This window comes from Culex pipiens, chromosome 2 (genome assembly GCF_016801865.2).
Source record: "Culex pipiens pallens isolate TS chromosome 2, TS_CPP_V2, whole genome shotgun sequence".
In the NCBI taxonomy this organism is placed as follows: Eukaryota; Metazoa; Arthropoda; class Insecta; order Diptera; family Culicidae; genus Culex; species Culex pipiens.
In genome coordinates this window covers 74,019,114-74,046,814 of record NC_068938.1, presented here as the reverse complement: position 1 = coordinate 74,046,814, position 27,701 = coordinate 74,019,114, and the positions used below count along the sequence as shown (strand labels likewise).

Here is a 27,701-nt window from a genome sequence, read left to right as displayed (position 1 = left end):
CCCTCTATATAGTTTATAAGTTAGTTTTAAGGTATCCCTTTTCCCTTTTGTAAATGTAGGACCTCCTACATTTGAAAACACTGAATAGCGAAAGCTACAATATTTCATGAATAAATGAAAATTGCTAGTATTTATAATTGAGGTGAAAAGTCAACGATTTTGATTGGACACTCAATATTATTTTTAACTGAATAAATGTACATGGAAAAGAAAATCTGAATAAATATAAATTAAAAAAAAGATATCTCAAAAAAATTAATCTTTGGGGCTGAGCTTGAGTTAGATTGGTGTCAGCGTTTTTAGTCATTATTTTGTTGAAAATTTGTACTTCTGAAGAGAACCCAAATTTGTCTCCCCTCTAAGAAAAAAGGTGTTCCGGATTTGTGGATTTCAAGGGTAAATTTTATTATAGGCTTTGTCATCATGCGAAAATTCAAACAAGCAAACTATTGTTTAGTACTTTTTATTTTCCAATATAGAAAACAAAAACTTACAAATGTACAAAATATAGAATCACTGATGCTAGAGTTGTGGTAAAATTTTGATGAATTTAGTTTCCATTCTTTAAATTTTTGCTACACCGTAATTTTGCTTCCTTTGATTCGAAATGGGTAAAGAAATGGCCTCATCACTTTCCTAAAAATGCGCGCTAGCCGCAAAGCCTAGCATCATTTTCTCTCCGCGGTTTTTTTCTTCTTCTTCACTTTTCAAAACTGGTTTTTAACGATTTTTTTACTTTTGTACAGAGAAAATTCGCACAAACACATGAGTTGTATTTTGTTACACCGTTTTTAAAAACATAATTACATTACATTATAATAAATAATAAAACACAATAAGAATAACGTCCAATTTGTTGTTCACTGCTCCTGGCTACTACTTTTTGCATCTCCTTCTTCTGCATTATTGTTTTTTCTGTCGTAACGTGGTTTCCGTAAAAATCATCCGATTTAGTGTCCCGCGCGGCCAAGTGCAAATTTATCATCCCAAAAAGGTTGAAGAGGTGTGGTTGGTTACTTTTTTTTTGCTGTTACGAGATGTTAAGCACCTTGACACTTTTTTGTTGCTGTCCACTCCCCATACAAGTCGCGAAGATTTCGCTCGGACGACAATGTCGTAGGTCTGGTTTCGTTGGTGAAATCATCCACGACAACAGCATCCACGACTTGGTGGGAAGGGGGTGGTGTTGTTTTGCGTCATTCGGTAGAAAGGAGAAATTTTACGATTTTTTTTTGTATCTTGATTCCAGTTTTCACCGATTTTGGTGACCTTGAAGAGTGATTAGGGACGTCAAAGCTGCACTCGTTCGCGTGGAACTGCTTTCGGGGGACATTTCTTGGTTGGGCACCTTTGGACGGGGAGATTTAGGGAGGCTCTCACGCGTGCGCCTTACAGACGAACTCCGGGGTTGCGCGAGCGGACAAAGTTCAGCAGCTCGTCGGAGTCCTCGCACACGAACGGCTTCAGATGGTGGCAGGCAACGTCGTGCCACTTGAGTCCGTCGTTGTAGAAGTTGTTCAGGATGGACAGGCAGGACTCGTCGTTACCCTGAGCCGCCTCGCGGTTGTCCGGCTGCTGCTGGCCGTATCCTCCGGTGTAGCTCCAGTCGCCGGTGTTGCGCTGGGTGGTCGGTCCGATCTTGACGCCCGAGCCGCTCCAGAACCATCCGTTCTCGTTCGGGGGCTGCAGGTCCGGTCGGTCACAGCCGGCAAAGTTGCACTTCCGGCCGGACGTCCAGATGTAGCGCACGTTTCCGCGGGCGATGCGCTGCTTGATGAACTCGTTCTCCTGCGGTGTCTCCATCGAGACGGCGTCCATGCAGTGCCGGCGGCAGATGTTTCGCGCGTCCAGCCAGTCCACCTCCAGGTTGCGCGTCGGCTGGTGCTCCCAGCTGAAGAAGTACGAGTGTGCTACGCCGCGGGCATCCCGGTACGTCGCGTGCCGCACACCTGGAAAAGGGAAGAAGAAAAAGTTAATGCATATATTTTTTTTACATTGACAACTTGAAAGTATTTTTGAAGCAAATGAATTCCAATGACCGAGTAAGAGATTTATCAAGCTACAAAGAATGTCGAGGGAAGAATCACTTTGGGCTAATATCTAAACATTAACTCCTAAACTCCCTAACTCGAGAAAATGTGAGAGTATCCTTACAAATTCCCCCTTTTTCTTGATCTTTTTGCCTTCCTTAATGAGGAAAGGCTGTAAAATCAATCGAAATATGAACTTCTAAAATAAGCTTCCTAGAACTTCAATTATGCAAGCGGCTCACAATGATGTATTTTTTCACTCGAATTTCTCGGCACTGACTGAACGGATTTTGTCCGGGTTAGTTCCATTCGGTCTGGTTTGAGGTTTCATAAGTCCATATTGAAAACTATTAAGTTAGGTGAAGCCCTTCAAAAGTTTTGATTGAAATCAAATTTTGGTTGATCATTATGTACATAATCTTGAAAATTCCCGAGTATTAGTCAGTTAGCCAATGCTTTCGTAGTGTTTGGCGCGATTTCAACGCTTTAATGAGAAAGGCAGTGGTGGATAAAGTTACGTTTTAAATAATAAACTTGATTAAATAATAGGTTCAATTTTATACAAAAAAAAAAACAAATTCTTTGAACTTGAGAATTTCGAGAAAATGTATGTAAAAAAATGCTTTTAGTACAAAATGATGCACATGAACGTTTTTTTGAACTCTGAATTTCGATCGCATGTTGAACTTTAAAACGCAAATAAAGTGAAATTATTTTCTTATTTTTTTTTATTATGATTTATTTCTTATGTTTAAAAATCCAGTTCGACACTTTTTGACCAAGTCCCGACTCAATTATCCGAAGGCCTTGGAAATTTATACTTCGAATAATCAAATTTTCGGATAATCGAATCACGAAACTACGCTTAATTATGATCCCTTAACTACTCGAAAGTGATAAAGAATTTTTAAATCTAAGATGGTGGCCAAAATAGTGTTTATGAGTAATGAGAAAATGCATTTGGTAATTTAATAGGCAATTATCCTTACAAATATGACTTGACATTATTTTGTAGCTGAACTTGTGAAATCTCAATCGACTTATTTAAAGAATTAATCTAAAAATTATCTATTTTTAAGACCATTTCGAATATAAAGCTTGATTTTAAAATTTTAAAATTATTTTTATTGAGAAGTTCAGAATATTTCACAAAAGTTTCAATTCAACACTAAAAATCGGACCAATAGTTACCGAGATATCGACAGTTGAAAATTGCTGGCTAATTAGGTGACACTTGACATGTTAAAAAAATGTAATATTACATCAGGAATTGGTGAATTTTCATCAGTTTCTGATAAATATTCATCAGGTTCACATTTTTACACATTTTTTGAGTAATATTACTCAACCAACCAAATTTTCAACACTCCAAAAACCATTTTTTTTGCTGTGAAAATAATTACCCGATTTGCAAAGTTCTATAGAAAAATTATAGGAATGCTTTTCATTTATTTTTCAGATGTGCTTTTCTTTCAAGGTTTCTCCCAAAACCAAAAAATTCCAAATTGAAGTACTTTGGACTGAAAAATCGATATTGCTTTAAATGTTTGTTTTTAATCATTGTTTTGTCCAGATTCGATCAAAGTTTCGAAAATTCAAAAGTAACGTATTTTTAGAATTCAACTTTCAGTCATAATCCGTCATTTCCGTGTACCATTTTTTTCTGAAAAGTCCTAATTATAACCTACACAGCAAAAAATCCGATGGTAAAATCGCATGCAAAAGCATGCACATTAAATTCGTCAAAAAAGACACTTAATATTACACACTGCATGTACAATTTTTGCAAACACAAAAAAAAAGTTGCAACCGACGGGATTCAAATCCAGCGCCAAAAGTAAGGACTAGCGCCTTAGCCCGCTCGGCCATCAGACCGATAAAGAATGGAAAGGATAAATGCATATATGAGCTTGACATTTTGGTTTCCCATTCTGATGGGCTACATATTTCAGGGTGTGTATAGAATTTCATAAAATAATGCAAAAAATATTTTACACCCAGGCCATTTACAAGCAGCTGGATTACTACTATTTGTGCTGTGTTCAACGTTGCAGAAGACACCAAATCGATCAGAAAATCCCTTCTCAAGATACAGAATTTCATACATTTTCATAACCATAATATGACCAACCTCCAAATTTGCATTGAAAAACTTATGATGCAAAATGATTTTTTTGCATAGGAAATGCATGGACAAAGTTTGATTCAAATCAAAGAATAAAATGAAAAGTCATCCAATTTGCAGTTTTTTAAAAAGGTTCACTTTCTATGGGATTATTTCTAATTGATTACAGTTCTAAGTCTGTTAAAAATTGTAGAAAGTTTTAATAATCTAAATTGGATGACGGATTGCACATGCGTATCCCATACTTTTGGGATAATTATGAAAGCAATCCGGAATATCAAAAGTTATCATGTTACTCTTTCCCTTCAGTTGTTTTACTTGTAATGCTTAATCAAAGAAATAATATGAAAATAAAAAATCTTCACAATAAACTACCTTTGTAATAATATAATTTTAATTGTATTTGAATAAGCTTCTGAAGTAATAAAATTTGGATCATTCACTTACGGTTGGCGCAGCTTCTCGGGTCGGGCAGGGCAAGTCTTCGCTGGGCCAGTACCACGGTGGCACCGATCGCCAGTAGCGTCAGTGTTCGCAACACGGACATCCTGGAAAATAGAGAAGAAGAAGAAAAACAAGGAAAAACGGTTAAAAAACAGGTTAACGATTGCTCAACATTTGCGGAATTTGCATTTCATCGTGTCTCGTGCCACAGGTGGAAAAATTCCCCCTAGTTTGGCGTTTGTCCAGCTCGCTCAACCATAACGATGACAACCGACGGCGACGACGATCGATGGGCCAAACCTATTTCCTGAAAGAGGCACCACCCCGCGTTGGTGAATTACCTGTTCGCGTATTTTTTTTTGTATTGAATTTCAATTTTATGACCGCGGTTCGCAGTGTGCCTCCATTGTTATGCTAATGGTGGCATTTCTATTGATGAAATTGATTAGATGATTGTAACATGTTAATCATCGTCGCAATTCGCGACTCACCGAAGGTTGGCCCTGGCCAAGTTCAGTTTGGTCACGTCGTCAAAAGGGAGCCCAACAATGACTTGCAAACTATTCCAGTTATTCAAAATAAAGGGTGTCCAACTGCGTTGCATAATCCTAGATCATCAGAGGAGCTACCGTCAATTGCATAATCTCTGTTCCTCTCTCCCTGCCGTGGGAAGGTTGATCGAAATTCAAGCCGAGTCCTCGCCGGCGCTGGAGGGGGAGAAAGGAGTCCGAAAACCTGACCGGAGGCCGCGGCCATAAAAGTTTGGAATCACGTTTCTGGTCTGAGCGAGATATTTCACCCGTGATTACTACATATATGCGCAAAAATAAACACGAAACTTTCTCTCCCTCACCCTGACCGAACTGGATTTGGGGAGGGGGGAATGGTGGTGGTTTGTTTGTTTTGTTATTTAACACTGGAACGCCCAACGCATGTCCAACTTACACGGACGCCCAAGCCTCCCAAAAAAGTTGGAACGGTAACTTCAACTCGCTGGTTCTCGGGCATAACTCAACCAATCAAGATGATTCTTTTTTCCAGTGATTTGTTAGAATGTCTAGATGATCCTAGAACTTTGAAGAACTTAATTTGATCAAATCTGTAATTTCTGCGACCGAAAACATCGTTCCACCTTTTTTCAAAACGACTGCCTCCGCGGAATTTTTGGCGAATTTTTTTTTACACGCGAAAAAAAAAGTTGGAACGATGTTTTTGATCGCAAAAATTACAGATTTGATCAAATTAAGTTCTGCAAAGTTCTAGGATCATCTAGACATTCTAACAAATCACTGGAAAGAAGAATCATCTTGATTGGTTAAGTTATGCTCGAGAACCAGCGAGTTGAAGTTACCGTTCCAACTTTTTTGGAGCCTTGGGCGTTGGAATGTTAAATATGTTGGACATTTAAATTAGAGGTTGCTGAACTTGTTTATTGTTGATGTATCTAATTTTATGTGTTTCTAAAAATATTATTTGTTCTATCTTTAAATAGATTTTAGTTGATAGTTTATTTGAGATATATAAAGGAAATTATTCTAATTAACATGTATTCATTATGACGATGATTGCATCTTGTTCCAAGGAGGTCAAACACCAATTGCACCATTATGAGTGTAATGCTACTGCTCATAGAAAAAGAAACAAGAGCTGCCAAGCAGTCGTCGATTGGCTAAATCATACTCAAATTAGTAATGCGCCGCGAAGCACACCATCATTGCAGTGCCGGCAGTCAGTGGAGCAGTCTAATCTATCTATTATGGGATTCGCAATAGCAATCACGGCTGTCAATCTAACCCACCTCTGATTGGTGGTGATTACGCGCGATCGTGACGTCGTCCTCGGAGAGCTGCGAAGAGCTGTTCTGATGTGGATCGTCATCAAAGAATTGAAAGTGAGTTTTTTTGTAGTATTGGACAGGGATGAAGAGTTTATCTTAGTTGAGCAATTCTTTGAGACTTCTGTAAACGATTAATATTTGTATTTTTAATTGGGATGAAATGATGTGCTCACGCGTTTGGTTTGCCAAAAAAAAAAAATGCTAGTCACTAAAAATCTTTATACAATTTTAACAACCGTTGAAAGAAAAAAATTACCACATTTTTTTGCTATCTCGAGAAGGCAAAATTATAGTTATAAAAAATAAAAATTCAGAAAATGCGTAGATAGCAGTTTATGTAACAAGTTGCAAAAAGCTGATTTTTTCGGCACGAGTCGTTCATTTACCCATCGAGGTTCACCGAGTTGGATAAATACGCCGAGTGTTGAAAAAATCAAGTTTTGCAACGAGATCCATACATTTTTTTTTTTGCAATTCCGAAAAACACCATTTGAGTGAATTATAAGTCAAATGTTAATATATTTTGTCAATTAACCGTTTAAATAAAAAAATGTTGAAAAGTATTATTTTTTGAAACAAGTGCTGAAAAGTTTAACTTTTCAGCATCCATTTCAGTGCTCAAAAGTAGAACTTTTCAGCATTTATTTAGAAAGGTGTTACTATTCGATTTTGTTATTTTAGGTACAGAAAGTAGGCTTTTTCATCGTTTAAGAATGACAGGAAAAGTAAGTTGCTACTGCTAATGAGTAATCAACAACATTTCTATTAAATAACAATTTTCTTAGTGAAAAAAAAATTACTGAAAGAATACAATAACTTTTTCAACCATTTTATCTCAAAATATCTAGTTTTTTCTTGACTTTTTAGTCTAAAAAAATAAATTATACTGAACATCGAAGAAAATTTTAAACCATAAAATAGAACCATTTGTACAAAACTTTGAAACGTAACAGATTGTGTTATTCTATATATTTATTTCCCAATAAATTTCGTAAATTTTGAGACTTTTTATTTAATGGTACAAATTTTTATTGAAAGTGTTTTTTCCTCAGCTACGGGCGAGGTCCAGGCGGAGGCAAAAAAAATATTTTTTCTTTCAGATTTCAAGCCTAATTTTCGTAAAACAAAAACAAAAGAGATTTATACCTCATAACAGCTATGCTACTGTCACAAATTTGCAAAATATCAACGAATTTATTATAGTTTTATCCTTTGTTTCATGTCTTTTTTCTGATCTGTGTTTCTGATAGTAAAAATTTGTAAAACATATTGAAAACCCAATATTTGATTAAAAGTTCATAAATAACTGTTATGCAACTTGTTCTAAATAGTTTACAACCGATTTAACAAGTTTTTTTCCAATTAAATTTTATTTTTTCTGCAATAAGTATATTATGATCCCACTGATTTTTTGGTGAAATTTGGAAGGGAGAGGGGGACAAAAATTTGCATTGGCTTTATAGAAAATACTTTTTGGTTTGAAATAATCCATACAAAAGTGACTGAAAATAATGAGGATTTTTTTTGTAAACAAGTTAAGTTCAAAATACATGGTTTGCTTTGTTATAATAACATTTATGAAAAAAGTGGTAGAAGTTTTAAAAACTTGTTCAAAAGTAATGTTTAAAAATGTGTGTTCGTAATATCCGGATGTCACCAAAGTGAACTTATTTTTCATCAAAACTCATCATATTACATATGATTAGAAAGAAAATAAAAAGGCTGAATGAGTCATAAACTTTGAAGATCTGGTAATCCTATTTTAAGTTATGGCTTAAGTGATATTTATGTACTTTTTTGAACCCGAATCTCAGCAAACTTGATAAAAATGATGAACAGATCTATCTTGTGACACATCATTCGATAGGTAATTTATAAACCTTTCCAATGAGTCATAAGCTTTGAAGATCTGATCACTCTATCCGAACAGATAATAGAACAAGTGATTTAAGGGTGCACAGCAACGAAGGAAGTTGTTGTCTTCTTATTCCAAAATGGTCAAACTTACGGACCCAATTCTGCAATAACGGGAATGTTAAATTAATCAAACTTTGTTGTAAATTACTTTGTGGACAGTACTTTAGGGGATGAATAAAAAAATATTTCGATAGTACCCGTTGTTTTGAAGATACTAAAATGTCTGTAACAAAAATCTGAGTGCAAAAGCTCTGGTTGATGTGCACCGTTAAAGACCTTTTTTTTGGTGTCCCGCCCGTGTGGATCAATCGGACCGCGCACTGGCTCACAATCCAGAGGTTGCTGGTTCAAATCCCGCGGCGGGCGCTCTAAAATTCTTTGTGTAAATATGGGTATTCGGCGCCGTCGCTCCGTGCCATACTCTAATACACTTAGGAGCCCAGGGCGGCGAAGTCCTTGTAGATAAAAAGGAAGACACTAGTGGTTGGTACTAGCAATGGTGGCTGACAGCTATAAAGTCAACTTCGTTTAAAGACCTTTTCAATGGGTCATATACTTTGAAAATCTGGTCACCCTACACAGTAAAAAAATTAGGTAATATTACAGCTGGTAAGTGGTACATCTTTTTTGTCTGAATAATGCATAATTTTACCTCTATTAATGTGTAATTTAACCTCTGAAAATGTGTGATTTTACCACTATTCTGGCGTAATGTCACTTTTTCAGTCTAAATAGAGGTAAAATTACATCATAAAAGATGTAATATTCAACCTTTTACACATTTTTTTACTGTGTATCTTAAATTATGGCAACTTGAATATTGTTGATGTTCTATTTCGAATCATGACAGAATAAAATAAAAAAAATTCGTCGATTCTATTACTCGAGATATTTGAAAGACTTTTAAAATGTGCAAGAACCGTTGATTGAACCAGAATCCTTATAATTTTGATGACCTGATGGTTCTGATTCATTACACAACACATATTTGGAAAGATTTTAGGTCCATCGACTGTCAAATTATTGTTTATTATTTATATAAACTAGATTAAATGCAATTTGAAAAATATCAGGAATGCATTCACCACGTAGATGGATCCAGTTAGTTTTTTATTATCAAATATCTCTAGTATGTTTTTTATGTTTGTTTATTTCTGCTTTATAAAAAAAAATCAAATTGTAATCATTGAAAACGCATAATCACAGATTGTGCACAAACAAATGTGGTATTATTTTATAAATGTACGATCATTAATTAGGTATGCCTATAATCTTGAATTGGAGTTGAGTTGCTGAGGGTGAACAATTGATTATCGAAATCCATTTTTTACCAATGTTGTGATACCAGCGGAGAGCCCCTCGATCGTCACAGCACGAACGAGTGAGTTCTTACCCAACGGAAAATGGGTAATACCGAGGAAGCGTGTAGGTGAGGCGGGGAGAGAAACAGGGACAGAATTCTGAGTGCAAACCTCGTGTACGGAAGTGTAATAAAAGCGGATTGATAAAACTCCAAATAAACTTAATTATTTAATGAGAAATCCTCGGTACTACAAACTGGCGACGGGCTGGAAGAACCACAGCGTGAATTTGGTTACTCAACAGGTAAATTATACTACAAAAATCATGCAAAAGAAGACGAAAAAAAAATAGGTTATGTTGACATTTTTTATCGCAGCTCTTGGAACACAGCACTGTGGCTGTGGTGGTCCCGAAGGCCGAAAAAAAAAAGAACGCAGTTCGACTGTGGTGGCTCTGAGGCCGTCGTGATTTTGGACACAGTGCAACTGTGGTGCTCCCGAAGAGCGTGACCGGATGTAAACAAAGAACGGTGGTCTTCGAGATCGAAAATTGAACGCAAAAGGTTGCGGTGGTCTTCGAGACCGGAATAAAAGGAACACAGCATAGCTGTGGTGGTTCGTAAAACCGATAAAAAAGGTAAAAAAAAAAGGAATGTAAAAAAAAGCGATGTTTGGAAATTGTTTTTAAATACCTTTCAGGTCACGTGAAATGGACAAATGGACAATTCAGCCGTTCAATTTCAAAGCTCTTCCGTCGTCTCAAGTACGGGACGAGTGGTTGAAGTACAGAAGAAACTTCAAGTACATCGCTCTGGCAAATGAGGAAACCGACCAAACCAAGCTTAAGAACGTTTTCTTGGCCAGAGCCGGTCCTGAAGTGCAGGAAGTTTTCAGCACATTGCCGGGGGCAGATGTGGACGAAGACAAGGAACAAGGCATCAAACCGTTTGATGTCGCCATCGCGAAACTCGACGAGTATTTTGCACCACAACAACACGAGATTTTTGAACGGCACGTTTTCTGGACGCTCAAACCGGAACCAGAAGAGTCATTGGAAAGATTCCTTCTGCGAGCCACGGACCAAGCAGCAAAGTGTAACTTTGGAAAAACCAAAGCTGAGAGCGCAGAGATAAGTGTCATCGATAAGACCATTCTGTTGGCGCCGGCGGACCTGAAGGAAAAGCTGCTGCAACAAGCCGGCCTGACATTAGACGAACTGACGAAGACGATCAAATCTTACTCGTCCGTTAAATTCCAAGCAGGCCAGATCGGAAATGCGACTACGCCGTCAACGTCCTTCGTGAATAAACTACAACCATCATCTCAACACGGAACGTCCGAATGCTCAAGGTGCGGGTGGACAGGGCACTTTGCGAATGATCCTTCGTGTCCAGCTCTCGGCAAAATTTGTGACAAATGCGGTAGAGCAGATCATTTTGCCAAACGCTGTAAGACCGTTCCGTCGAAACGTTTAGTGGCCAACCATCAACAGAAGCGAGGAGGCAAACGACCTTACAGCTTCCCCAGCCAGCACGGATCAAATAAACGGCAGTGCAACGCCATCGACTCGATACACAACACGGAAGAGTCTGCCAGTTTCATCTACAGTATCAGCACCCGGGAGGAGATGGTTGGTGTCACAGTGGGAGGCGTCCTGCTTGAGATGATGATCGACTCAGGTTCATGCAAGAACATTATTGCTGAACGCACTTGGCGTCACCTGCTCATGAACGGACTGGAAATGAAGAACCTGCGAGATGAATGTGATTTAACGTTTCGTCCATATGGGCTGAAATCTGAACCTCTGAAAGTGTTGAAAGTGTTTGATGCAGCAACGAGCGTGGAGGATGCGGGAAAAGTAACCAAGCAGGAAGCAACATTCTACGTGGTGGCGGAAGGATCTCAGCCAATACTGGGGAGAGAGACAGCCAAGGCCTTGGGTGTCCTCATAATTGGGTTGCCCAGCACTCGTGGTGTATCGGTCAGCACGATCAAACAGGACAGCAAGCATTTCCCGAAGATTCGTGGGGTAAAACTTTGCATTCCGATCGACAAGGAGGTGTCTCCAGTAGCGCAGCGTGCTAGGCGTCCACCGCTAGCTTTGATGAGTCGAATTGAGGAAAAACTAAACACCCTGCTCGCAGCGGATATAATCGAGCCCGTTGAGGAATATAGCCAATGGATTTCACCGCTAGTGGCCATCGTGAAGGATAACGGAGAGCTGAGACTGTGCGTGGACATGCGACGAGCAAATGCGGCCGTTCTTCGCGAAACCCACTACATGCCAACCTTTGAAGATTTTCTACCCGCATTGAAGAAGGCCAGGTTCTTCAGCCGATTGGATGTGAAAGAGGCATTCCACCAGGTGGAGCTTGAGGAATCCTCGAGGTAAGCTAAAAAAAACGGTGTACGTTAGTTTTCCCAATCGGATATTAAACTTGTTTATCGCATAGGTACATCACAACATTCATAACCCACAAGGGAGTTTTCAGGTACAAAAGGCTCTTGTTCGGGATTTCGTGCGCCTCGGAGATGTACCAAAAGATCATCGAGCAGATACTCGCAGACTGCAACAATGTAGTAAATTACATTGATGACATCCTCATCTTCGGCGCTACGGAGCAGGAACACGATGCATCCCTCCAAAAAGTTCTCAAGACGCTACAATCCCGAGGAGTGCTCTTGAACGACAGCAAGTGCGTTTTCAAAGTGCCGGAAGTGGAATTTTTGGGACACCACCTGTCGGCTGAGGGTATTCGTCCGACCGAAGAGAAAACCGATATCCTCAAGTCATTCAGAGCACCGTCTAACGTGGAAGAACTTCGCAGCTTTTTGGGTATGGTTACATACATCGGAAGGTTCCTGCCAGACCTCGGCACGGTAACAAATCCACTTCGAGAGTTGACACGCAAAGGAGTCTCGTACGATTGGACGGATTGTCACGAGCAAGCGTTCCAGCAAATCAAGATGATGATTTGCGAGATAAGTAATCTACACTTCTTCGACAACAACCTACGCACACGCTTGGTAGCGGATGCGTCACCGGTAGCCCTAGGTGCCGTTCTGCTTCAGTTCACCAACACCGACCCAACTCCAAGAGTAATCAGCTATGCCAGCAAGAGTCTAAGCGATACGGAGAAGAGATACTGCCAGACGGAAAAGGAAGCTCTAGCTCTAGTGTGGGCCGTCGAGAAGTTCGCTGTTTATCTGCTAGGGCGGAAGTTCGAACTGGAGACGGATCATAAGCCGCTAGAAGTGATCTTTTCCTCGTGTTCGAAACCCTGCGCTCGTATAGAACGATGGGTGCTTCGATTGCAGTCGTTCATATACGAAATCAAGTACCGTAAAGGTAGCTCAAACGTAGCAGATCCATTCTCGCGGTTGGTAAGGTTTGGGGCGAACAACTCGGCTGGTGGCGTAGATCTGGACACGGACAACAAGTTCATGTTGTTGGCTATTCTGGAATCAGTAGCAGTGGATGTAAGTGAGATCGAGAACGTTTCTCAAGCCGATCCCGAGCTGGTCACTCTGCGGGAAGCAATCCATTCAGAGAGGTGGGACAACCCGGCAACCAAACCGTACGCAGCGTTTCGTGCGGAACTGGGTATTCTAGATAACATCGTTGTACGAGGAAACAAAATGATCGTTCCTGCGACGCTACGCCCCCGGTTGCTGTCTCTGGCGCACGAGGGACATCCAGGAGAATCCGTAATGCTCAGGAGACTCCGCGATCGTGTTTGGTGGCCGCTGATGGAGAAGGAGGTCCAACGAACGATAGCAGTTTGCGAAGGATGCCGTCTGGTGGGTATACCATCGCGTCCAGAACCGATGGCGAGACGACCTCTGCCTTTGAAACCGTGGGTGGACATTGCATTGGATTTTTTGGGACCCTTGCCGACCGGCGAATACCTACTTGTAGTGATTGATTACTTCAGTAGATATAAGGAGATAGAAGTCATGACACGCATCACGGCCAAGGAGACTACGGACCGGCTTGAACGGATCTTCACGCGACTCGGTTATCCTGTTACCATCACCTTAGACAACGCTCGGCAGTTCATAAGCAAAGAATTTGAACAGTATTGTACGATCAGAGGCATTCACCTGAACAACACCACGCCATACTGGCCACAAGAGAATGGCCTCGTTGAAAGGCAGAACAGATCTTTGCTGAAGCGATTGAAAATCAGTCATTCTCTGGGTCGTGACTGGAAGTGTGATCTGAACGAGTACCTGATGATGTATTACACAACACCTCACACTGTCACGGGGAAGACACCTTCGGAGCTCTGTTTTGGACGCACGATTAGATCAAAGCTGCCTTCGCTGCAAGATATCGAGACAACTCCACGGAACGACGAAGTGTATGACAAAGACCTGCAAGCGAAACAAAAAGGGAAGGAAATAGCTGATCTTAAACGTCGTGCAACTCCATCAAATGTTCAAACAGGTGACACGGTATTGCTCAAAAATTTGTTGCCGCAGAACAAGCTGTCTCCAAACTTCCTGCCGACAGAACACGAAGTCATCGACAAGACTGGAGCTCGGGTAACGGTGCGAAACACTGAGACGGGGAAGGTGTACCAGAGAAATTCAGCCCACTTGAAACGTATTTCTAGCACCCCTGGGCATGGCCAAGCAGAACTCGAGCCGGAAAGCATTACACAAGAACAGGATGTAGCTGAACAACCGATCCAACAACCACATGACGAAGACGACCATCAAGAACAGCCACCGACACAGAGACCGCGGCGTCAAGCTCGTTGTCCACAACGTTTCGAGGACTTCCTGATGGATTCCGAGACTTCGTCTCTGTGAGAAAAGGGAAGATGTGATACCAGCGGAGAGCCCCTCGATCGTCACAGCACGAACGAGTGAGTTCTTACCCAACGGAAAATGGGTAATACCGAGGAAGCGTGTAGGTGAGGCGGGGAGAGAAACAGGGACAGAATTCTGAGTGCAAACCTCGTGTACGGAAGTGTAATAAAAGCGGATTGATAAAACTCCAAATAAACTTAATTATTTAATGAGAAATCCTCGGTACTACAAATGTAAAAATAACTTTTTGTTGCACTTGATTTCAGTGCCATGCAATTTTGGGCAAATCTATTGGCCATTTCTCCTCATCAAAAATTTAAATTAATTTTTAATTTTTCGTGTAACATGTTAATTTAAAAAAATATGTCTATTTTCAGTTTTTGCAGTTTTTTTTACTTTAAAAGCAATTTATTAGACATGCTATATGGAACCTTTATTAACGACCTTTAAAACTAGAGAAAAAGTTTCTAGAAAATGCTTTGAAGACAATATGATTTTTTAGAATCTTTTAACTATCAATAAAATAAAAAAAAACCTTTCCAAAAAAACCGATGATTCAACCCTGCTTCCACAACCAAAGTCGTGTTTCCCAAATCCGTCCTCTGCGGTCGTCGGCAGTCCATCAAACAATCCTCTCTCAGTTTGTTTGACTTGCCTCAAATTGTCCGACCGAATAAATAAATTGAAATCAAACGAAACTGGTGGCCGGGAGGGATTGATATGTTTGGAACGTCTCCCCTCGTGGTCACGATCTTGCATAATAAGCCCCACTTGTGCAGAGTCAGATGTGCACTAAAGGAGGGTACAAAGCCGTAATTGAACACGTTTTTAGGGCCCATCAACGATGCGCGCGCGGGCAATGTTCTTCACGTGATCTTGCTTATTGGTGTTTCTGATGGTGATGGATGTTTGGAAATTAATCATCTCAGGCTTCTCAAGGTGGCGCAGATTTTTTTTGGGTTTTGTTTTGTTATTGCGCTTTTAAAAGTTCGCCGATTGAGTAGAGAGGAAGCTGCTCCGCTGCAGCTGATCCACCTTGGGCTAATGATGCTCTTAAGACTTGTTGCAGGTAGCTGCGGGTCAGCGTTGAGCTCACCAAGATTCATGTTTGTGAAGTGAGGCACTTCTTCCTATATGTATGCAGCATCTGCCGGCTCATCTGCAATGAGTTGTTACGAAATGGCTGAAGCAGGTACCGAAACCGGAGAAGAACGGCTTGTTTTTCCGCAATGATGGACGAGAAGCTTCTCTCTGAAGTGCCATGTGTGACATAAATTATCAGCATAACCATAGCCGTTACGAAACCTGCTAGAGATTGCGGTGTGATCATGATGGGGAAGACCTATGTACCAACCATCAAACTGTACAGCTGAGTGTTGGCAAAGTAATGGATTGTGAAGGACGTAGCGAATCTTCAAGTCTAATGTTGTTATTATCATAAAACGTACAAAATTCTACCAACTCTCGTACTCCTATGGCTATCAGAATTGCAACATTCAACACAAGTTGACCTCCTTACGAGCAAGGTAGTCTTCCTTATCGCTTTTAAACCGCCACTTTAATGCCAAAAACATGCAAATTCAGCGAGGTGAACCCCTTATCGGAAGAAGCGTTTATGTCTCTCATGTTTTTTTTTGCTGCGGGTCATCGCGCATACGAGCGTCGACTGCCAAGTGGTCTTGACAAGGTAGTTGATATTCAGCTGGGAGTCTTCTTCATCGCTCAATTGAGGTCTGCGTTCAATTTGCCAATTAACATTGCCTCAACCATCGGCAGCATGAACTGTTGAAGTCGTTGAACGCTTTGCGGGTCAGCAGACCAGTTTGATTGACCGACGACGGTGAGGCGTGGTGTTGGACATCTTATGTAAATGATCTGATTGGTGGGTTAGGCGGTCAGTTGGCTTCGATGTATCGAGTGCCTATACTTGTGAAGAGGCTGTCATTATGGGCCAGTCAATGGGGTGAAATTATGGTACTTGTGTTGGCCGTGTTTGTCAACAAAATGTGAGTGTAAGTTCTTGCAACAAATTTAAGCAATGCGAGAAGATTGCAACAGTTTATGAATAAAATGCTAAATTGAAATCACTACAAGTAAGTTTTGATTCTTACTTCTTAAAGTGTAAATTCAAAATAAAAATTTTGTAATATTTGAAAAAGCATAAACACCGATATTTGCAAACATATTTCCCAGATGTAATATTACTTTTTTTTAATCTGTAGGCCAATAAGACGGCATTTTTTGGTCTAAATTCGGGTCCTCAGGAAATTCCACGTAAATTTGAATTATTGGAGTTGAAACCTCTAATAATTAATGAATTTAATTTGCAACGTCACTTTTAGCATTTTATCAAAATTTAGTTGGATTTGGTTAAGATAAACAGTCGCAAACCCGTTGTAATCGAACGAAATGTATTACATGTTCATGGCAAATCCAACAAAATGCTACTATTTTGAGGCAAAATTCAAAATGGTGCACAGAAAAAAAAATCATGGTAATATTACATCTGGGAAGGGGTACATCTTTTATGTCAGAAAAAGGTGTAATTTTACCTCTGGAAATGTGTAATTTTACCACTTTTCTGGTGTAATGTCACTTTTTAAGTCTTAATTGAGGTAAAATTACATCATAAAAGAGGTAATATTCAACCTTCCAAAATTACAGCTTCCAAATTTACATTATTTTTTCTGTGTAGTAGATCTTTTATATCAGACTAATATGTTTAATTTTCCGCCAAAATGTTTAAATTTACCTCTTTTCCGGTGTAATGCCACTTTTTCAGTTTAAATTGAGGTAATATTACATCAAAATTAGGTAATATTAAACCTTCAAATTACTTCCAAAAAAAATTTTTTGTGTACAGGGCAAAAGTTAGCGGCGTAAAAAAAATTTATGGAAAAATCGTTAAATAATGAGAAAAACTGCGATTAGCCAAAAAATTATTTCCGTAGGCTTAAAGTCCATGAAATTGAAACTTTTAACCTACGGAAGTGTTGGAGACTGTTTGAAAAAGTTATTGGGCTTTAATAAAATATCAATTTTTAACAGTAATTTACAAAAGCTATAAGAAAAAATCAAACCAATCATGGATCTATATGGCACATTTTGAAGTGCTTCAAAAGATCTTTCAAATGCAACTGAGAGAATTGGTATTGGAAGTATTCAAATTTTCGACCTCAAACTTCAATGCCCGTTATACCCCACTACCCTTTGTCGTAGAGGGCAGTTTGCAAAATATCTTCAAAGTGTATAAAAGTGTTTAAAAGTGTCTTGTATTTTCAAAGTGCAATTTGCGAAATTATTCCGACAAAGATATGTTCATAAAATTTTGGCAGCAGTCCACAAAAATGAGTTTTAAAATTTTTAGAAATCTTTTTCTCAGTAAGATACCTGTTTGCTGATCGATTTCGAGTCTTCGGCAAAGTTGCAAGTTTTGACTGAGATTATTCAATTGAGTGTTTGCACTTATAGCAAAAAAATCATCTTTGAGCTACAGCAAAGTTTGGACAAAACTGTAGCCGCCGAGTTATGATTGAAAAAAAAGTAATAATCAGTTTTTGAATATGGCCATTGCAAATTTCATTTCAAGGTTTTGTTGTACAAAAAATAGGCGGCAAATTTTTTTTTTGCTAAAATTAAAATTTTCATTAAAAAAAACTTGTAAATCGATTGTAATTTATTCAGATCAAAGTATAACGCTTATATGCAATCAAATATAGACTTTAGAATATTTTTCGGATCTCGAAATTTGAGACCACAAATCGGTACAGATCGTAAGAGTTTAGAAAAATCAATATGTTAATGCCCATCCGCAGTTGCTTTATTTATTTTTATAATTTCATGAATATTTTGCAAATATTTGAAGCTGCACACTCATTTTTGGTATTCGAGCTCGGCAGAATTCTGCTTAAAACAGAACAACTGATTTCTTCGGCAGAAAAATGCCGAACTTCGGCAAAATAACTGTCATTTTTCGCCGAGAATTCGGTACAATTACTCACATTTTGCCGAGATTCGGCATATATTTCTGCCGAGCGGTAAGTTGTTCTGATTTCGGCAGAATTCTGCCGAAGTTCGGCATAAAAATCTGAGTGTGTGCATGACTGCAACGATCTATAAAGCATTTTGTGTTACATTCTGTTTCGAAATTTTTATTTATTGTGCAACCAGCTCAATAGCTTAAATCTTATTGGAAAAAAATACTAAAGAAATTGTATGATTTGTTTTAGAGGATTGAAAATAATTAAAATGTTTTTTTTTTCATTTATAATTGTTTAAAATTATTCGGACATAGGAAATAAGTCAATTCAACTAAATTTTTGCCAAGTAGTTATCAATTTTCACCGATTTCATGTAAAAATGATAATACAGAATAATAACAGTGATTTGTTAAAAAATGACTCAATTTATTTAGAAAAATACAAGAAAATTCAATAAAAAATCAGATAAAACAATTTGATGTTAGTAAGATATGTTTTTTTGCAGTGCTAAATGACTGATTTTGTTTTTTTTTTTTTGAGATTTTTATTATATTAGAATATTTACCCGGATCCAATTTATTATTTCACATTTTTAAAATGCTGTATAAAATTTGTAATCATTGACAGATGGCTTACTAAATTTGACATAGTGGAAAAAAGTTAAATTTTATCAAAATACTCAAAATAATTATTTTAAAAAAGTAAGTCGAAAATTTTAGTAATGCTTAAAAATTTTGATTGCGGCAGATAAAAAAAAATCCTACGCGTAGGATTTTTTAAACTTTACAAAATTTAGTTGACTAAACTTATAAGACCACATTTTATGTTCAAAACTACATTCTTGGCAAAATTTCTCAAAATTTTCCCACAGTTTAAAGCATTTTTTACTAAATAAAAAATAACAAAAAAAAATATTCTTAACCCATAAAAAAAAATCAAACAGATACGTAACATTGGCTTGACATTTTACTCATTCGACACAAATTGTCAAAGAAACTCTTTTCTAAAATAAATTAAATAAATGATGATAGTTTGTTTTTCTTTAAAAAAAAAAAACAAATTTTTGGGTAAAGTAATGAAAATAGCAAATGCAATCGATTCATTTAAATTTTCCATAGATTTTGTTAAATTAAATTCTTTATCAGGATAGGAAAATTTAAAAACAACCAATAATAAACATGTTTACAAAGAATAATTTGCCTTAAAATCTTTTTTACACGAAGAACTTAAACTTTGGAGATTAAATTGAGTGAAATAGTTCATATTGTCTCAATTCAAAAATTATACATTTTTGCATCCTTTTTGCGTAATCTTCTCTCCACATCACAGGTTAGATAAGTTTACGACCCCACAAGCAACTTTTTCGCGCGTAAATCCGTCAACATTTCAAGCTGAAAGTGAAACCGTTTTTCCAGCGCACTCGATCCGCTGGCTGATTGGTGAAAGGAAAATCTTCCCTTGTGTAGTACCGCCACGCAGAAAACCGCAGGTTAAAAAAAAAACAACTTTTACAAAACACGTCACATTCTTCGAAAAGAAAAAAAAAATTGCATTACTGCAACCACTCGGCTAGGGCCTAGGAATCGACTTGCGCTGGTCCGGGAATCCGGTCCCGAAACCGGTTGAAAGTTGTGTAAAGTGAAAATTCACTGACCATCGCGCAATTGAGGGGGGACCTTCGTTCGCGGTCGCCAATATCCCAATAAGGAATTGCGCCGCTAATCGGATCTTCCAGTTGGTCGATCACCTAACTGGTTGCGCGCGGTTGCTAACTTATCACCTGCCCAAGAGACGATCTTGCATCAGATGAGTTGACTTGAGCACATACATGGACGCGTGATGCAGATCCCCTCCTCCTCCTCCTCCGCTAATGAACCTTGACTAGGGTCCGGATTACAGCAAACTATTGCGAAACTTTCCAGATTTTCCTCGCTGGTAGTTGCTGTTGATGCAGCTGCTGATGATCTGTGTGGCAACCGTTTGGCCACCTGGCGAGGATGAACCTTGCGAAACTTTGTCGGAGTCGGAGATTAGCGGAGAACAACCTTGGCGGTTACGCCGCGCCGTGTCGGCCAATTAACCTTTCCGTGCCCGCGCAGAGAACAACGACGTCTCCATTAGCAGTCTAGAACAACTCACCTGAAATGAAAGTAACAGAAAAAGAAGCAATGGTTAGTATGGGTTGTGCTACTTTGCTTACTCTGCAGCAATTAAGGGGCTGACATAATAACAGTAATGCGCGCGCAGTCAAAACACAAAGAGCAGAACCGTCAGAAGGTGAGTTTGGTTCGCGTTCTGGGAAATCTTGTGCGAATCATCTTGCGGACGGCGTCAGTCATTGTTTAGGCGTTGCTAATAATTAGTACCGGTTGAGGTGTTGCTTCAGCAGAAGCAGTCCAGATTAAGATCGTGGACGTTTTTGTTCAAGTTGCCAACCCTCTAAATTGAGCAATATTAATTGGCGCGAAGGGGGAGCAGCAGCTTATGATCGCGTGCTGGGCGGCATTTGTAAGGATGGCAGACGAAATAATTTGCTCGAGGGTTTTGATTTGGTATGCGAAAATTGCTGTGAGAAATGTTAGCGCTCCCGCTTAATTAAGTAATGAACAACTCTATTTGTTGGATAGTTAGATCCGCAAGCGGTGGGAAGTGGGTATGATTAATGGTTTAAGGGGGTTTTCCAGGAGAAACTAGATTAACATTGCTTTTCTTGATCACGATCAGAACCGGTAAACTTTAATAAAGCTCTTTAGTGCCCAATACAGTGTCCTTAAGGGGTTACATACATGTGAATCGGCAAAAATGACACGGGTTGGTATTGGCACACACTCAAACTTTTTTTAAATTTGTTTTCAGGGCATTAACATAAACATTTTTAACTATTATCAACATAATTTTGAAGGCATTTGGTTGCATCATTGCCGAGATATGGCTATTTGAAGTTAGCAGTTTAAAAAACGGGTGCCACGATATCGCAACACTGCTCCGACCAAATCGGCTCAAAAATTTTGTGAAGACTCATTGAACCGGTCCCGTGTGCATGACGAAGGCTGATTTTAAAAAAAAGTTTATTTAAAAAATACATATATTGTTGTGTTTTTCATATAAAAAATCGTCAGTTTTTGATTTTTGTATTTTTTAAAAAAGCAGAATTTCAAAATTGGGCTTCGTCATGCACACCCCAAATTTCAGCCAATTTGGTCCATCCAATCTCGAGATATCGTGGCACCCGTAAATCAATTCGGTGTTCCAAGAAAAACGCTCACAAAGTTTGACAGTCCGCTTTGCGCATGGCAAAATTGTGAACTTAAATCGTCTCTTACTCAGTTCAGTCATGAAATATCTTCGTGAAACTTTCAGGAGTGATTGAAAATCATCTTTTTAGTAAATTTAGTAAATTTTCTGTAATATGAAATTTTGTGATTTTCTACATGTATGTAACCCCTTAAAACCTATGCTATTTTTTATGTACATTGATCAAAAAGAAGTCAAAAATGAAAAGATTATTTTGACAGGTTAATTTTTGGTAAACACGATTGCTTAAAACGAGAAATAAAAATGTATACAAAGAATCGCTAAATTTTTAAAATATTTTAGTTTCAGTTATTACATAGTATTCCATTTCAGCTACTCAAGTAAAAATCGTGTTATCAACATTGAAACATGAATTCTAGAGTTTTTTTTTTGAAAAGGACCTATAAACTATTGTCTTTCATATGTTTATAGGACCTTATAAAAAAACTCTGGAATTGTGAACTTTCAAAAAAGATGTTTTTTTTTCAAAGTAAATTCACTTATTCATGTAACTTGAAAATATAATGTTAAATATAAGTTTAGTTTTCAGACGAAAAATCTTTCAGAGGGAAGTCAGAAAAAAACGAAATCGTTCACGAGCCTTGGCGATTTCTATTGCACGATGATTCCTACTCGGTCCTAGACTTGTCTCAGAAAAAACCACAATAATTTATCAAGACTTAGGCAAAAAGGCAAGGCTACGCCTTATTGAAAAGTTATTGTGAAAATTAATCGAAACTGAGTGAATTATTCGGCTTTTTCTTTTCAATTAATTTATTTATAAGATAAAATACTTAAGATAGAGGTAATATTACATTTTCCAGATTTTCATATTTTGGCAAAATGAGTGGATCTCTAGGCTCTCTAGCCGAATTGAAAATAAAAAGTTTTTTTTAACTATATTTTGACATTTGAGAACATTTACTGAACAAGAAAAAAATAATTATTTTGTTGTTGAGCAATCATATGTTGCTTAATCATCGTTTCAATTGGATTTTGCTTTTGTCTTTTGTATATTAACATTATTGTGCCAAATTAATTTAATAAAAAAAATTTAAGATTTGATTCATATCATTTCCAAAATAAATTATTTCAGAATCATTTTAAATGTGAAAAAATACAGCAAAACAAATCATTAAAAACGAAGTTGACTTTATAGCTGTCGGCCACCATTGCTAATACCAACCACTAGTGTCTTCCTTTTTATCTACAAGGACTTCGCCGCCCTGGGATCCTAAGTGTATGAAAGTATGGCACGGAGCGACGGCGCCGAATACCCATATTTACACAAAGAATTTTAGAGCGCCCGCCGCGGGATTCAAACCGTCGACCTCTGGATTGTGAATCCAGTGCGCGGTCCGATTGATCCACACGGGCGGGACACAAATCATTACATTTCTTAAAAATTTGAATTATTCGAAAACAAAACTTGGATTGTTAGCTACAAATGGACAGAAAAAAACTAAATTTAAATTTCTAAGAGTGTTCTCAGCGTTTACTTCAATTTGAAGTTTATCTTCATTTAAGATCATGAATAAAATTTACATTTTTTAAAGAACGAGTAAGCAATGTTGCTAAAATAAAGGTAATGTAATTGATTCATAATAAATTTTTATAATATTTTTTTTCCATATTAAAATTTTGATTGATAAAAGATTATAAAATGTTGTTTATATTATGATAAAATAATTATTTATTTCGAAAATAAAACTCGTTTTTTTTTAAATCAGGGAGCAATAATATGTTTAAATGCCAAGAAGTTTTGATATTTTTTTTTTAAGTTAAAGCTTTTTTTATTACAATCGACAATTCCCTTTGACTCAAAGAGAAAAAAAAAACATCAAACAAATATACTCAAAGAGAAAAAAAAAACAAAAAATAAGTCCAAATTAATATGAGAATAAAAGATTCAACAATGCAACATATCATAAATGCTCATAAAATTCAGCTTGGCAACTCCTTGTTTAATAAATAAGGTGAAAAAATGCAGATGTAAATTGATTCAAAACTTTCAAGTCTGAATTTTCGAATTTTTAAATGATGGGAAAATGATTCTGAGGACCATACGAAAATTTTAGGCTACTTAAAAAAATGATTTTTGGGTCATATATGACCTATCAGGCCTGAAAGGGTTAAAGTTTATGTCCCTTATCTCTGCTTCGTTCAGAGGAGACGAGGATAAAGAAAACATGGATGCAACATTTCAATGAAAAAAGTGTGTATTCACCAATCAGCTGTCTTCATTAATTCAATCATTTACTTCCAAAAAATCGAATCAATCGCAGAAAAGTTCGTTTTGAATTGTTTTCAGTTTATCACAAATATAATAATGATCCGAATTGATTTTTTTCTTCCCTGCAAACTGGTAATCGAAAGGTAAATGTATGTATAATTCAAAAATCTTCTAATTTTCAAGATTTGGGTCTTGCATGTCCCTTAGTGGTTTTGTCTCGAGCCGTGAAATTGAATTCACATGAAGTAATTTCAATTTCATTTTCGCTTAGCAAAAAAAAAAAATTCTATGCCTAAATACATATAACATTGCAATATAGTTCATTTTCCTCAAAATACGTAGAAAATACCAACAAATCTGCATCTGCATAAAAATTACTTTTATTTTGGCTCTCATCTGATTTGATAACAGATTCAAAAAATGTAATGCTAAAATTCATTACAACATTCAAATACGCATTGCAAATAGAAACGGTCTATCCGTCGACCACATCGCACTCACTCAACCGAAACCAACCATCTGTATCCATCTGTTCAGTAAGACCTCACTATCCGTACCGCTCCCATCAGGGAAATGTTCCGTCTGTGCCCTATCGCAATCTCCCGAGTATGCTGCTGTCAACGCCACCGCACTGCTATCGCACGTGTTCTATCAGCAGGTTTTACATACTTGCGCAGATTTTACTGTTTTTTTTGCGCAATTGCGTTGACTAACTCTATCAGCACGCCGTGCCGTGTGTTTGACAGCTGTGGGAACTTCAGCCGGGCCAAGTGTCGTCTGGTTCGCCCCAACGAACAATGGCCGGTGTTTGAGCGCACTAAAATCTCCGTATTATGAACGGCTGGATAATGGAGAAGAATCTAGGTTTACACATGACCGATGCAATAACTATACTATGTTTTGAAATTGACTCCATTGTGTGTGCGCCACTAGTCGAACTCTGTTTGAACTGGGAGGGTTCGTCTGCTTGTTGGCGTTGAAGTCTTTTGCCCCTGCGGTCATTTTGCATGTTTTGAAAGCGTTATCGCAGCAAGACAACCTCTTACATCACGCACTGGATCGATCAATTAAAATCTTACCAGCAACCATAACAACAGCAGTGCTTCAACAACAATCGGTTGGCATGAAAGCTTCCTAGTCACGTCAACTTGCCGCCGCCTTCCGTCGGCATCGATTTTAACCACAGGCAAATTAATTGTTCCTTTTTCGCCGATACCGACGATTGTCCCTCCCAATGTTCGTGTCCTCGAGTTGAGGTCTTATGTAAAAACCTCAACCCCTCCCCCACCCTTGGAAAGCATTTCACTGAATCAAGTCACGACGACGGTGGAATATCATCGCGCATCGGCAGTTAAAAATAAAGAAAATGGGGCTCACGGGAAATCAGACGAATGCCGTGTTCACATTTCTTTCCAATGCGCAATGTTGGGGGATTTGTTGTTTTGTTTGGGCTTTGCGAACAACGATTAAAAGTGTCTTACATCGGTTATAAATATCGATGGTGTCAGGTGATTGGCCAACCACTTGGCACTATGCCTTGGGCTAGACTAAATGTGATAAGCTGAAAAAACTAGGGTGGTCCCATTCCCCGGATACTACCTATTTGTTTTGAAATATTGAACCATATTTAGGCTAAATTCCAAACAAGAACTCGATCTGACTACGGGAGCCTTTGGTCTTTTTTCTTCAATTTATTTTTTTTGTATTTTTTTATAATCTGGCTGAAACTTTTTTGGTGCCACGAATGATTCATATTTTAACATTGAAAATCGGAACATTAGTTGCTGTGATATCGACATTAGAAAATGGTGTGTTGTTTGGGTAAGACTTGGAAAACATCAATTTTCCTGTTTTTAAACCTTTGCATGGCAATATCTCAGCAAATAAAGGTCGTATCAACAAAGTTCAAAAGAAAAATATAGAGATTTTCTCAACCTTCAAAAATATGTGTTCCATAGGTTGGCAAACATGTGCACTAATTAAGAAAAATTAAAAACTGCGACTATTTTCAAAAAAGTTACCTAAAAATAGATTTAACTTGAAAACGGTGCACTTTATGAAAATTTCACTAAAGTATTTTTTGATTGCAAATTTGATTTTACAACAAATTTTCAACTTCACTTTTTCAAATATATCAAAAAAAATAAGAAAAATTTATAATTGTGTTCTTTTGCAAATCAAGTTTTAGTAACAAATAGTTGAATTAAAAATCACCAAAAAAAAAATTTACCGTGTATCATATTGTTTCAGTGTAGTCCTTATTCATACCTACAACTTTGCGGAAGACACCAAATCAATCAAAAAATTCCTTCAAAAGATACAGATTTTCGAATTTTCATAAATCATTTGTGTATGGACAGCTGCCAAATTTGTATGAAAAATTGTATGGACAAACTAATGATGCAAAATGGCTTCTTTGGGCATATTTTTTCTTTAGGCGGATTTTTTCCTTACCGTACAGATTTTCGACCTTCTCCGCGAATTTTTAACAGGCCGGAATTTTTGTACGGAATTTTAGGCATAAAACGGATTTGTACGGAATTTTAACAACTTTTTAAAAATTTCATTGCTTTTTTGATTGGGCCAAAGCTTTCTCTAATTAGATGTTTTTATTTAACTGTCAGATTGATTTTAAAGGGACAACTTGCATAATTTTCCGGGTTTTCCTCAGTTCAAACTTGATTGTCAATGATTGTTCTTTTCAAATTCCTTACAAAACATATAGGGGAAATATACCCATTTTAATCACTCTAAGCCGTTCGACCAATTCTCATCACTTTTGCCGATTTCCGCTATTAAATCAACATTTTCAGATCCAGAACAATGGAGAGTTGCTTACTCACTTCTATTTGAGCTATTTATTACTTTGGAACAGTAAAAAACACTTAATGAAAGCGGTAATTCATGATCAAAGTGCTGATAGGACGATAATAGAAATAGGCTGAGAAAAGGTATAGTTCCCCTATATTAAATAAAAGATCAAATTTTGGCTTGTGAAAACCTTGTGTTGTGCTGTTATTTATAGGACCTCTAGAAATGTTTTCGTAAAAACACTAACAACGACATTATTCGTAGAAGCAAACTTAACATTTCGTAAACTTTTAAACGTTTAACAAAAATATTTTTAATTCCCAAATTCCAAACTTATCAAAATAATTCCTTGACAGTTTTTTTTCTACCTTGGTGTCATATCGGTAAAGTATACGGATTTTGGCTCAGCAAGAGTTGGTAGCCTTAGGCATACCGAAGGCACCAAAAAAGTTTCAGTCGGTTTAAAAACTACAAAAAAAATCGAATGACCGAAATCTCAGAGAATTGCTCTATACACGGATAGAAATCCGGTCCGCATAACCGAAAACAAGTTGCGATAAAATCGAAAACAACGATTGTTTTCGATTTGATCGACAATGTTTTCAAAATCGACAACATTCTCTTCGATTTTGAAACATTTTGTTCTCAAAATTTGTGAGTATACGATTTCCGGAGCGTTTAAAATGACCCAACTCCTTCCCCTTCATAACGTCAGCTCGATGTCCTTGATTTTCCATGAGTTTGTGTTTTTTTTTGTCGAAATGGCTAGGTGTCTACTCCACGAGTGATGGGCGACGGTCCGCGGCCTTATCTAATCTAATTACCCTCGTGTTTTTTAATTAAGTCACCCTCCTCTCGTCTCGCCACCCTTTTTTTCTCCTCTTACTTCCTCTAATCTATTCCTTCATTCA

General features: G+C 37.7%; 2 protein-coding genes across 3 annotated transcripts in view; one reads left to right on the top strand and one right to left on the bottom strand.

Annotated features, from left to right (window-relative positions):
* Positions 1-447: 447 nt before the first annotated feature.
* LOC120420134 (uncharacterized) overlaps positions 448-27,701 on the bottom strand; it is a 47,952-nt gene continuing 20,698 nt past the window's right edge. Inside the window, exons 2-3 of the mRNA XM_039583086.2 lie at positions 4,603-4,703; positions 448-1,949 (exon numbers count right to left, since the gene is read on the bottom strand). Of these exons, the coding sequence (XP_039439020.1) occupies positions 1,390-1,949; positions 4,603-4,702 (660 nt within the window). The 5' untranslated portion in view covers position 4,703 and the 3' untranslated portion in view covers positions 448-1,389. The remainder of the gene's footprint in view (positions 1,950-4,602; positions 4,704-27,701) is intronic.
* LOC120420133 (uncharacterized protein K02A2.6-like) lies at positions 9,744-14,662 on the top strand. 2 transcript variants are annotated; one of them, XM_052707903.1, is made up of 3 exons: positions 9,744-9,958; positions 10,032-12,042; positions 12,108-14,662. In XM_052707903.1, exons 2-3 carry the CDS (start codon positions 10,364-10,366, stop codon positions 14,470-14,472), a joined length of 4,044 nt encoding a protein of 1,347 aa, XP_052563863.1. In that variant the 5' UTR covers positions 9,744-9,958; positions 10,032-10,363; the 3' UTR covers positions 14,473-14,662. The 2 variants fall into 2 exon arrangements, with proteins under 2 accessions (XP_052563863.1, XP_052563862.1); XM_052707902.1 differs by having other exon boundaries at positions 9,744-12,042.

Coding starts and splice junctions, on each gene's coding strand:
- LOC120420133 (XM_052707903.1), top strand. CDS start 10,364: ATGGACAAATGGACAATTCAGCCGTTCAATTTCAAAGCTCTTCCGTCG. Junction 12,043..12,107: donor GAGCTTGAGGAATCCTCGAG/GTAAGCTAAAAA, acceptor TTTATCGCATAG/GTACATCACAACATTCATAA.